This window comes from Centroberyx gerrardi, chromosome 2, assembly GCF_048128805.1.
Source record: "Centroberyx gerrardi isolate f3 chromosome 2, fCenGer3.hap1.cur.20231027, whole genome shotgun sequence".
Lineage (NCBI taxonomy): Eukaryota > Metazoa > Chordata > Actinopteri > Beryciformes > Berycidae > Centroberyx > Centroberyx gerrardi.
Genome location: NC_135998.1, coordinates 24994983 through 25007847, shown reverse-complemented (window position 1 = coordinate 25007847; position 12865 = coordinate 24994983). Strand labels below are relative to the sequence as shown.

At 39.0% G+C, this 12865-nt stretch overlaps 1 protein-coding gene across 1 annotated transcript; it reads left to right on the top strand.

Moving 5' to 3' along the window:
• Positions 1-3335: 3335 nt before the first annotated feature.
• Positions 3336-10231, top strand: LOC139921716 (SWI/SNF-related matrix-associated actin-dependent regulator of chromatin subfamily A member 2). Its single transcript, XM_071912026.1, has 6 exons — positions 3336-3431; positions 5437-5660; positions 5960-6065; positions 9420-9521; positions 9733-9877; positions 10098-10231. The coding sequence occupies exons 1-6, from the start codon at positions 3336-3338 to the stop codon at positions 10229-10231; spliced, it is 807 nt and encodes a 268-aa protein (XP_071768127.1).
• The last annotated feature ends 2634 nt before the right edge of the window (positions 10232-12865 follow it).

The following is a 12865-nucleotide window of genomic DNA, read 5'->3' as shown; positions in this document are numbered from 1 at the left end:
GAGCCAAGTGGCTTTGTGACCTGACACTGCGAATCACAGAGTGTAGAACTGATCAAGGTACTTTGTCGTAACGAGTGAACACACACTATAGGCAAAAGCTGAGTCTGTGTTTGCGCCACGGCAGATTAAAATTGAATTTCAGCTTTGAATAAGCTGTAAATAATTTATCAGACATTCAGAATAACCTATGCACTGGCACAGTTCAGTCCGTTTCAGTCAATATTCCCTATGGTCTTCAACAGAGGAATGCCTGTCCGACCCATCATGTCTGTGAAAGCCAGGAGTCGGGCAATCTTGACATTTAAGGTGGAGCGATAATTCTGCATTAGCCCTCCAACTGAGAGACTATCACTGTTTATTTTAACATAAGAGCATTGATGATGAATGAATAATAGATAAAGGGCTATATATTAATTATAAGGGGTTATACAGGGATAGTAAAGCCCCAATTTGCCATTTTTAGGTGTATCAAATATTATCCTACCAAATAAAAAAAATTTAAAAAATCCAAAAATGGTACAAATTCTTAATGGATAAGCATTTCAGATAATTATTTTTATGTGTTTGCAAAAAATTCAATGGCAAAGAACAGTTATCAGTGACACAGGCCTACAGTGAAATGTCAGCTAAAAACATCTCATTCCTGTGCTTTGGTTTCCTGTGACTAGCTAACCACATGGTTATGTTTTTGCATGGTAAAGCTTTTAAAAGTGGTAACTGGAAATAGAAGATAGAAAACTTACTCTACAACACAATAGGGGAAGATGTTTTGATGTTGTCAGTCCACATGGTGGCGTGCACCCCCTAACCCCCCACCCCCACCCCCACCCCCCGGTGTGCCTTGGTGAGAGCTTGTGCATGTGCGACTGAGTGCACTGTGAGTCATTCCCCAGCAGTAGCAATAAAGTACAATGCCATACGAGGTCCACCATCAAAATTTGCTGTTGCTATGGTAACAGTCAGTAGTTGAAAGTGTTGTTTTCAGCAAGTGGATCTTGGGAAGATAATAATGAAGTGATATCTCTATGTCACCGGGGATAGCCAATCCAGTCAATCCACATTGGCCTAGTATTTGAATAAAAACTCGTCATAACTTTGATTAGATATTGACATATGCCATCTTCAAAAGCATAACAAAAGGATGGCTCCCTCCTATTTTTAACCAGCAGTAGCCTAATTGTCATGACATGAGGCTGGCATGTAGGGGATTTGGGTGGCAAATTCTAATCTTATGCAAATTAATGCCCTTGTCCTCTGAGCTAAGAAATGCCAACCAATACCATCAATAAATGGTGTTGATTCATTATGCACAGCATGTTGGTGTCTGTTGCTGTTTCTTGGCTAATGATTATTGGCTAATGATTATTTCAAACCTGCAAGTGGCGATGCCTGTATTTGTGTGTTGTTGGATTAATCTGTTCCAGTTTTAGTCGTTTGTCTTATGTTTTTAAATAATAAAAAAAAAAATAACTTACTGTGCTCCATTGACAATAATGAAATGAAACATTAGCATCTTAACCTTTAAATATGCTCAATCCTGAGGCATATAGCTCATATTAAATCATGTTTTACACAATAAAAGAAAGCAAAGGCTACCAATAGAAATGCTATTATAGTAGAGTGGAGAGAACACAATTTGAAAGAAGTCTAGTGTTTTTTCTATTGTTTGGTTTTGAACTTGCCACCTCATAAAGTTTAAACAATTAAAGGTCCCATTCTATTTAGCCATCCATCTAGTTTCCAGATTCCAGTTTAGTCCTGGTCTTAAAAACTACACAACAAGTTGATATTAATGCAATTACTGTATTTATTACTGTATACATCTATTCAAGAAAACTGAAATGTTGAGTAGATTATATGCCACAGTTGAGTGTTTGTTGGATGTTTTTCCACTGTGTTCTTAACTGGTGTATGAAGTGTGAGTGTGAGCTTGGTGTGCAGGAGGCTTAAGAATAATTCATTCAACTCTAGTAAGGCTATGGAAGAACAAGGCAAGTTGCCACACAGATTGTCACGTGGGCTACAATTCTGGAGCACGTGCCAATAAATGCCAATATTTAGAGCAAGTAGTGTAAAAGGTTCATCGTTGCCAGTATAATTATTTTGTAACTATTCACTAAACACATGGGGATAGGTGTTAATAATAATAATAATTTTGGGAAAGATTTTAGTCTAGTTACAATAAAATGTTGGTTGGTAAATAAAGAAATACAGAAAGAAATACACCCTGCAAAGTAAAAAAAAAAAGTGTGACAAATAGCCTTGGCCGGCGGCTAGAAGGTTGACTTAACTGAGTGGCGTGGCATGAAATCAGTGCTCCAGATCATGGCATCATGCTTTCTCTCTAGTCGCGGTAAAAAGAATTCCAATCCCAGCACAGGTCCTACAGTTGCCAAGTTTCTGCATTATTGACAAGGACAGTGTTGTGTCATTAGGATCTTGACCTTATTCCAAGAATAAACTTTGCAACAAGCCCCAGTCTTTCCCTCTGAACATGCTACAGAATACATAATCACCAGTTGCAGTGAAGATGAAAACCGTACGATGTCATGCTGCTGATGCAAGAACACACACACACAAAAAAACCCAACAATCTTTTACCTCCATTCTGTTTTCTGGTACTGTGTCTCCTTTTCTGTAGTGTGATTTCTAACATTATGGGATTTATGTGTTGGTTTCCAGCAGCATTTTGCACATGTGAAAAATCCTCAAATTGATTCACAGAAACCAGATGTGTTTGAATACAAAACCATGATGCATGTAGAAAGCCCCCAATTTTTCATTGAAAATGTTCCAGGTCACTCCATTATTGCAGATATTTTCCTTGTCGTCTTTGCACAGGATTTACAGTTTAGTGAGATTGAGTGAGGCAATATTTCAGCTGTGTTTCTCTCCCTGATGGAATCCAGGGGTAATTATAAACACACGCACACACATTACACACAAACATGCTCCCGCTTGCATTGTATGAGCCATGAATATCCGTATCCCTGCAGGCTGAGCCGTGTCTCATGTACTTAAGATCCCTGCACAGCGTTAGCTGACACAAACTGGCACGCTCCCTCTTAAAATGCAATGCAAAAATCATTCTCAGAAAAAATGGACCCGATAACTTTAACAGCAGGGTAGAAAAAACGTCTGGCGACAGTCGATATTAAAAACATGCAGAGGGAGACAAGCTTGGGGCCTTCCACAGTCAGGAAAAAGACTTCGGAGAGCTGCAGTCAGGAGATGAGTATGACATTTGTATTTTCCCCCAGCCCATTGATTTGTATATGAAAACATAGCGCTTTTATTCTCCCCCCTTCTGGGCTCTGCTTTTGAGTGATCAGCTGATGAAGAGACTAGCAGCTCGCCGCTATGCTGGCTTGCTAATTCTCTCCCCCCCAGCTGCAGCCGATCCTGATAGCCAGCCTGCAGATTGCAGTCAGGTAAATATCCTCCTCCGTGTCTTTCTCCTCCAGCACAGGATTCAGCCAGGCTACATCGCATGGGAAGAGAGGAAGAGATGGATAAAATGTGTGTGTGTGTGCGTGTGCATGCGAGGGAAAGAGAGCGAGTGTCTCTGTAAGTTTATTCGTGTCTGTCTGTGTTTGTGTGTGAGGGAGAGCAGGGGAGAGGGAGTGTGTAGGTGTGTGCTGTAACAGATGAGAGGGAATCTTTGCCAGATGAGTCAGGGAAGAGGCAGGCTTGTTAGGAGATAGCACAGGCATGGAGCATCACATGCACACACACGCGCGCACACTCGCGCTCTTACACACACACACACACACACACACTCAATCAGGCGGCTTTCAGCTGTTTTATACGTCTTTGAGGATTACTCTATATCCCTCAGTATTCCAGTGGAACGATTGCAGTCCCTTTAGTGAGAGTAGCGGGGCTTTCAAAGCCTTCCTTTGAGCTGACCGATCATCAGCAGGATTTCTTTTGTTACCTCTGTAGTGTTGTCTCCTCTAACTCAATTCTCTACCATGTCTTTTGCTTTTATAGTGCAGGCATGTGTTAGTGTATGTGTCCATTTATTGTATCAGTAAGAGCATTTTTCTTCTTTCTGTGTGTCTATCAGTCCTAACAGCCGCTTGAGAATCGTGCATTTAATGAGGATTTTTTTTTTTTTTTTTTTTTTTTTTTAGCATTAATAATGATTCTATATGATCCTGTTCAACTGGTCTCTTGGAGTGTCTGTGCATCTATATGTGTTAGAGAACTGATATGTGGAAAATGTAACAGGCAAGCAAGTAAGCAAGCTTCTGTCTCTGTCCTTGACACTTCACAGATTTTCACAAGTGCATGTTGTGGTGTATGATGTGATGCGCGTGTGCGCTGGCGTGTGCGCCCGTTTGATTCTTGCATCAATATTCCGTTCAGATTGGCCAGCATGCCTTCCCTATTTCCTCCCTCTTCTCTCCAGCCCGGGTGCTGCTGCTGCTACTACTGCCATCGCCGCTCCTGCTGCATGCATACTTATGTTTCTGGCCTCTAATTGCCTTTGTGGAAAAGACAGTGGTTGCAGCAGATATTTGAAAGGGAGCTATGAAAGGGATGAAAATAACTCAGTGACGCTGCAAACAGCCCCCTCAAACACCTATATGCACACAACTGCCACATACCTACCAACAAATTCACATCTAATATGTGTAGATAATGGAAAGTGATTTTTTTTATTTTTATCTTGTTTTTAGATTGATGTGATTTATGACATGACATTTTTACTATTTAATGTTTTTTCACATTTATTCACATTCATTTTATGTTTAAAATCTGTTTTTTTTTTTTTTATTTTATCTGCCTCTTTTACAGTCATCTTTGACATCAAAGCCTCCAGATAAAATAATCTGTCCTAAATTTGCAGGGATGGCAAAACAGTTAGCTCATTCCAGTGCATGCAAATGAAGATGCTATTGTAATGAATAAATCAACTCTCTATGGGTTAAATCTAAAACTATCCTCCATAATTATGAATCTTTAAACTCAGGCCATCATTACTAATTAGTTGGAGTTTTTGAGTGTTTTAGTTGAGGTTTTTTACTGTTAGACTCTTGCTTGCTGCAGTCCTTCAGGTTTTTGTCTTTGCGGCATATGATACTTTAGATAGACATCAGATAATGAGTTGTGAAGCAGTTTCAGAGCATCCCGACTGCCAGGTGAAAGTCAGAGAAAGACTTCAAAGTACTGTCTTGAATGTAAATTTCTCATATATCTTCATAATCTTATTTCCTCCCTAGTCATCGCCCAATTCCCTCTGTTCTTGTGATGCTGATATGATGATAAGAATAGAGAAAGAGCGTGACAGTGTTTGCTTGTCCAATATGCACAGTACGCATTTTTATACTATAATGTTTCATCCTCCTTACTCTACCCCTATAAGTTTGTTTGAGTTTGTTAGATGTCCCCACCCACCGCTCCCTCTTCCTGCAGCCTGCAGGAAGGAAGGCGGGAGAGAACGGCTCCTTGGAGGACATGGAAGAGGACATCAGTCTGAAGAAACGTAAAGGGGATCACCATGGAGAGAAAGAGCTCCAGACTGGCCAGGAAGCCGGGGAGAAGGTCAAGAGGAAGCGAGGACGTCCGCCGGCTGAGAAACTACCTCCCAATCCCCCTGAACTTACCAGACAGCTGAACACATTGGTGGACATGGTCATCAACTATAAGGACGGGTGAGGGGGCTGAGCATAAAGTGGATGTGGACTGTGTTACACATGACACTATCATGCAACTATATAGACTACACATATATGAGCTAATTGAAGAAAAATCTGTTGTGTTTTCATAAAAACCTTCAACACAGAAATACTTGAATCAATATTGTATACCTCCCTTACATTTTACACTGTTGCCTTTGCCATCTTGGCACTGATAGGGCATTGTTGAGGAGGCATTTGTACGGGCAAGGAGAAAACTTTCACTAGCTTCTGTATAAAATTAGATAAAATTAACCTATACCTCATGCTTCCAGGTTGGGTCGACAGATCAGCAAAGGCTTCGTGCAGCTTCCATCCAAGAAGGAGGTGCCTGAGTACTATGAGCTGATCCGGAAGCCCGTGGACTTCAGGAGGATCAGGGTACGTGTGCACTTGGAATGGATTTTCAGCTATGTGTCATTAAACAGTCCCAGAACCCATGTACAGATATATCATATTTGCAGTAAGAAAATCAAATAATGTTAGATAGAAGTACAGCAGATACATAACAAATGAGCAAAGGAATTAGTCTTGTACAGTGTTACTTAGGCACAATGTGGTGCATTTAATTTGCACAATAACCACCATATGATTTCACCAAAAGTCAACAGCTAAAATTGGCTAAAACAGTGATGTTTATCACTTGTTTTTTAGTTTCCTAATATCTGAAAAAGCATTTCATAACAGTTACATGGCACATTCATGAATACTGATTGAAATCTTGTGTTAGAGTTCATAAGATGTTCTGATCATAGTTAGGCAAATTTTGACAGCAGTGCCAAGAGCATCAATGTCAATGTACTCAAAATAAATTTCAAATAATTTCTGACAATTGCAATTTTAACTGAAAAACATACCTTCTGGTTAGCCCTGAAACTTGGTGTTTTGAGGCTATTTTTCAGACATATACTGCTGTTTCTTTGAGCTTAATATATTCTTCTCTAGACTTTACACATTAATTATACACCAGTATAATTACAGAGACAATTGGCAGCCTCTACTGGCTTCTGCACTTCATTTTACATTGTGTGCCACCAGGTCAGATTTTGCTGGAAACCTGCTGGATTGCTTTACACTAACACAAAACAGGAAGAGGGCGCTGTTCTTCCAGCTCAAATGGAGCTAAAGCTTTCAGAGTTTCTCACAATGACAGGTTGTGGAAAGAATGAAAGGCCTATGGAAAAATCACTTCCAACATGTTTATCCTCTTCAGTGAAGCAAAAGAGGAAACTAATGCACACAGAGGATGCATCCCAAAGCTTTTTCACTATTCCTCCTTTCCTGCTCTCCCTCACTACCACTCCTCTACTACCAGGAAGTAACTTGGAGGAAAACGAGGAGGAGAGGAGGGAGCAAGGAAAAATAGAGGCCATTTGGAACAGTTTATTTGCTACTCATTCATCAATGGACATCTGCTATTGATGAAGCAGGCCTCTCATAACTGACATAGCACAAGTCCACAATATGCCTCATAGCCACTCAAAGTGTTTATGCAGGTCCAGCGTAAAATATACACACAGTAACCTGAAGCTACTGACATTAACTAGTAATGTTACAAGTTACAAAATAGAACTGACTGTAATGTTAATTCTAAGTTATGTTAACTGTTATACTCACATTTACGAGCTGATAATTCCCCTCCCATGTTTTTCAAAATTTTGTCAATGATGTTATATATTCTGGGCGTGATCACAGTGAGGTGACCCCCCAAAATTGGAAAGATCTCTTGTCTCCTCCACTCTTGGGACAGCAAGCATCATGGCACGATGGGTCACAGAGGAAATGAAGGGATAATGGAAGAAGATGATTTATATTTGGAGCTTTGGGACGCATCCAGAGTGACATCAGGGAGGAGGGGGGGCAAGTGGCAACATCATTTTTGCAACAGGAAGCAATAGGGTTTATGGGAAATGTCTTCATTTTGAGAAACACTAGGACTAATAGTACTGCTGGCGTGAGATAAAGGCTACCAAACGTCTTGACCGTGGTCTCATTTGGTGATGATAGTTATACCAAGGTATCACAATTAATTTGACGATGTTGATGTTTAAAAATGCTACACGTAGCACCATAAAAAGTGACATAAGTATTAAATTACATATTATGAGGGCTGACAGAAGGATTGAATCAATGTTAGAGTTCACCTTTGTGTTTTTCGGCCAAAAAAATAACATCTCTTTTTTTGCTAGCGTTAGAAGTAGGAAATTTAATGACATCCATTTTGTGGCTGTACTTCTAGTTTTGCAAATTGTGAGTGGTCTTTAGGCCTCTCACAATTTGTGTTAGTGTTAGGCCTAACACTGTATGTAGATTTGAGTATCGTCAGCATAGCTGTAAAAATTGCCGTCATAATTCTGAATAATTCAGAGATGATGTTGTGAGAAACAGCAGATTTTCTATTTTAAATGGTATTCTGTAGCCCAATGAGTAGAGCATGGCTCTAACACTGCCAGGGTTCGATTCCCACCGAGGTCACCCATACTCAAAAAGAACGTACTTCCCATACTGAAAAGCACTTTCGATAAAACTGTCTCCCAAATGTTTATCAGTCTTGCCTAAGGCTTGGGAACAGTGACATCACCATTGCACTGTTAATGAAAAGAGATATTAGGAATAATATTCACACACATAAACCTGTCAAACAGGATGGTGCCATGTTATACGGTCTGTTGATCTGTCAAAAGCCTTTGTTGGTATTGCTTTTACAAAATATGTATAGTGGAAATGCCACGGTTCAGTTCTAGGCCTATAGGGCTATTTGCCATTTATATGAGGCCACATTGTCGTGTGGGCAAAACCCACACACGAATTAACCTGTTAAAATTCATACAGTTTTGCTTATACTTACTGACTTTGCCAAACGTGAAATCAGCAAGAGAATATTACATACCGCCAGTTTACTTTTGTACACGTTGCCTCTTAAATCCAAGAAGGCCATCATGTGCCATCTCCTCTCCTGCTGTAGCCAATCTTACTGAAATACTATAATTATTCATCACAAGTTCCCTGTCACTCTATAATCTTCAGCATCTTCACTGCTGTTACTCTGAAGGTCATTTGTTACTTATATACACTATATTTCTCAACATTTCAGTATGCATAAGAAGTAGCAAAGGAGCAGCTTATGGTGGCTGAGGCTCTTACAAGTGCATTAATTCTATCAAAAATGAATGGCCTACCCAGCATGGAGAATAAATGCTATGTATTACTCTCGGCTAATTGAAGGTGTGTCATCACAAAACCTAACATTCGGTAAGAATGACTGGCAGCAAAATCGCAGCTCTTCTAGTGGCACATGGTGATATCCTGTCTTGCCTTGATTTCTTGTCTTTCGGGTGTGTTTAGACCCATACAAAGCCACATGTGTTAATTTAACTTTTATCTGCCTAACAAATGGAGTGAACTAAGAAGAAGAAATTGTAGATTCACTCATTGTATTGTTGTTACACTTAGGTCAGAAAGGTGGCCCAAGGAGTGCTTTTTTTCTGTTTTATAATATTTGTGACTGTCTGATTTTGGTTGTTTATCTGTTTTGTTTTCTTCTTTTTTTTTTAAATATGTGTTTTCTGTATTGTGTATATTGATTTTGGAGCTCACTGGTAAAATGGGATTTCCCCTCTTTGCATGAAGCTGTGATTCACTGAGTCAGTGTATTCAGAATACTGTTTTTTCAGAAATAATTTATTAATGAGGACATTTACAACACTGATGGTACTGACCACCTTTGATTCACAGGAACGTGTGCGCAATCACAAGTACAGGAGTGTGGGGGATCTGGAAAAGGATATTATCCTCCTGTGTCACAATGCTCAGACTTTTAACCTGGAGGGATCTCAGGTGAACCCCAAGAAATTCTTCCATTCGAAAACAATGGCATATTTTTTCTGCATACACCTGATTTAGACATGAGCTGTTATTATAGTTCATAGTGTAAAAGGGTTTGAATCTTATAAGGTAAATAACAAGCAACCCTCTGATTTTTTTGTGTGTCTGTGTGTGTCTGTGTCTGTGTATTTGTGTGTATGCACATGTGTGTTTATCACTGCAGATCTATGAGGATTCAATTGTCATTAAGTCTGTTTTTGAGAGCGCAAGACAGAGAATTGTCACAGATGAAGAACAGAAAGATCCAGTTGCTGCCAGTCACAGCGATAACGGTGGCAGAGCTGAAGACCAGTTTGTTCCATCAGCAGGTGAGAGCTTCAGCATAAGGAGGTCTGTGTTTTTACAAGTGGTCAAATGGAGGCAAAAAGAACATAGGAACAAAAAATCATGGTATTTATTTGCTGGTTCTCCCTTACGCAATAATAAACCTGACTTTTTACTTCCGAATTGCAGAATCAGCATTTAAAAATCACATTTCAATCATGTTTTATATGAAATTCATCCAATGATCTCTTTTTTTTTGCCCAGTGAAACCGTCAGCGATACGGCTGAAGCAAGGGAATAAGGACGGCAGAAGCAGAAATGCCATGGTCAAGAGGCTCCACAGTGATTTAGACAGTGATGAGGATCTAGAGGATAACACTACAAAAGATGAAGGTTGAACTGGAAGGCCCTTCGTTTTTTTCGTATACTTCTTCATATCTGTTCTTTGCCACATCCCTTTTCATTAGCGGTTTATTCGTTTTCTAGGCATAAGAAAGGTTTTACTATTCAAAGAGAGGTACTTATGGAACAATGCTTTCTTTTAGAGGACTCATGCCACTCATGCAAGCTCTCATGTCTCTTGCTGCACACTGTGCTGTTTTTTTTTTTTTTTTTTCTTTTGAGTTGGTCTTTTACAGTATCTATTGTTTCCAATTTACCTGCCTTAGTCCCTGTGATTGCTTCAGTAGATATTATGTCCAAACCTGTTTCACTGACTGTTTTTAATCAATATCTTTGATTGTATGAAATGCCTTCATATGTGTTGGAGCATGATTTCTCTCTCCTGAAGCTGGCTCTCACAGAGCAGCACCTGCTGATGACAATGTTTATGTGTTCAGGGCTGGAGCATTGAAGCACAGGGGGAAGGTCTTTTCAAAGAATACCAGAATAATGAACACTGTAAGTTTGTTTTAAATCTCCGAATGTGTTTTTAAAGATCGCAGTTCTTTAATAAAAATCATTTGGAAGTCTTGATAAGTCAGAGATAGGCTACTTGACGAATACTAGTCCTGATAGAAAGCCTTTTGTCTGTCCTTTCTGATAGTTTGGGTCTACTCCAGGGTACTCAAGTTGAACATTTGTATCACTTGTGCTACAGTATATTCATATATTATACAGTTTGTGTGGAAAGTCCCAGATCATTAAAAACTAGAATGCTTTTCATTTTCTCTCCTGCTTGTTGGGGAGGATGGAAGACATCATTGTTAAGACAATCCCTGGCAAGATGTGTCACATAAACCCTTGGCAAATAAATTTTACCAAAAAAAAGACCCCATGGCTGATTTATGTTGAACTCTTTCAAGAGCAGGTACTGTATGCTGCTGTATGCTGAAACCTTGAAAGGATTAGGTGTTATTGTTTACATTTCATTTCTCATGTCAAATATGAAAACTGAATGTCCTGTAGCAGCTGTGAATATTTACTATTGTTTCAAGGTAGCACAGTGGTTGAACCTCTTGTCTTTCACGTCTCAATGAAACATATTAAGTGTGAGGAAGGTAATTGACGTGTGAGAATGGCAATGTATCCATTTCTATTGTGTGACTACTGCAGCTCTATTCATAGTATTCTGTTACATCACCACACGCCCATCTTGGTAGGAAAATAACAGGTGATTGTAATAAATGAACAGGTGATTTTGTAAAGATTGTATTGTAAAGCACCATATGGGTAGGAAATGCATGTGACATTATGGGAATACTATGAATAACTGATGAATTTCGAAAGACAGATACAGACTGCTGAGAAATTAATTTGGTTTTCAAGTCCTAGAGCTATTAGTAGTAGTAGTAGTAGTAGTAGTAGTAGTATCTAAGCCAAAATAACAATTGATATAGGGTGGAGTAAGATTGCCTCTGGAATATACTCAAATATAAATATAAATATATCAAGTAGTGAATTCATCTACAGAATTTAGTTTAGAAATCTTCAAGAGGAGTAATAGAAGACACAGTTTGCTACTCACATTCCCTCAGGCATGTTGTTAAAAAAAATGACCCTGATTACAAATGTTCGATCACATTTGGCTTTAATCTAGACTTTAAATAAAAGCTTTGTCTCTAAGACTATGCTTATTCAAGATGAGAAGTTAAAAGCTTCCTAAGTCATTTGTTGCGGTGATCAATCAAAACTTTAAAATTGATTCTAATATCAACCGGAGGCCATGTTAAAATAGGAGCTACACGATCTCTCCTCTTATCTCTAGTTAAAAGCCTAGGTACTGCCTTCTGATGATGACAAAAAGCAGTTACAACAGTTAATGACATAAAAAGACATTTTCTCCACTTCAGAAAAGGGCAGAAGAGACCTCAGCGGTAGCAGAAAATGATACAGGTTATCAGTTGTTGGGCTGGTATTTGCATAATTGCATTTACTGAATCACATACAACAATGTAGCTTCTGAATGTACTAATAGGCACTACAGCACAGAGTTATTCCTTTCAGAGAAGAATAAATGTGTTATTGACAATGTGCCAATAGGTGGTGCAAGAGAACTGTTTGGTTCCCATGTCTCTATCATTCTGGTGATACCACCTTATGATAATACCATCACTGTTGCTTTAACTACACAAATAAGGAAATGAGTGTCACCATTGGTGCCCCATGAAAGGTGACAACTGTAGTAACTGTTTGTTTCTCTTTATTCTCTATATATTTTAAGAATACCATGTTTTTTTGTACAATATCTGCAGATGTATGGGCACACCACGCTGCTCGTGCTGTAAGGTTGGCCTAAACTTTAGATTATACCCTGCTATGAAGGTTTAATTGCATTTTACCCTTTCACATTTTCCCATGATAGGTTATGTGAAGGGGTATAGATATTCCAATCACAGGCTAAAAGGCTATACGCAAAGGAAATATCAAAGTGTTCCCTATTTCCTTGCCCATTATGAAATCCACATTAGTCAGAGTTTGTCTTGCCAGAATTTGCTTATTGCATTACTTTACATTCAAAGTAATGACATTACAGGCAGAACATTCAATAAAATTATTACCGACTGGATATTTTTTGAGCTCACTGTATGAAA

Bases quoted from the DNA above. Each gene is read 5' to 3' on its own strand.
- LOC139921716 (XM_071912026.1), top strand. From the start codon at position 3,336: ATGAAGAGACTAGCAGCTCGCCGCTATGCTGGCTTGCTAATTCTCTCC. The intron at 5,661-5,959 runs GTGAGGGGGCTG...TCATGCTTCCAG, and splicing joins GTCATCAACTATAAGGACGG to GTTGGGTCGACAGATCAGCA. The intron at 9,522-9,732 runs GTGAACCCCAAG...TTATCACTGCAG, and splicing joins TTAACCTGGAGGGATCTCAG to ATCTATGAGGATTCAATTGT.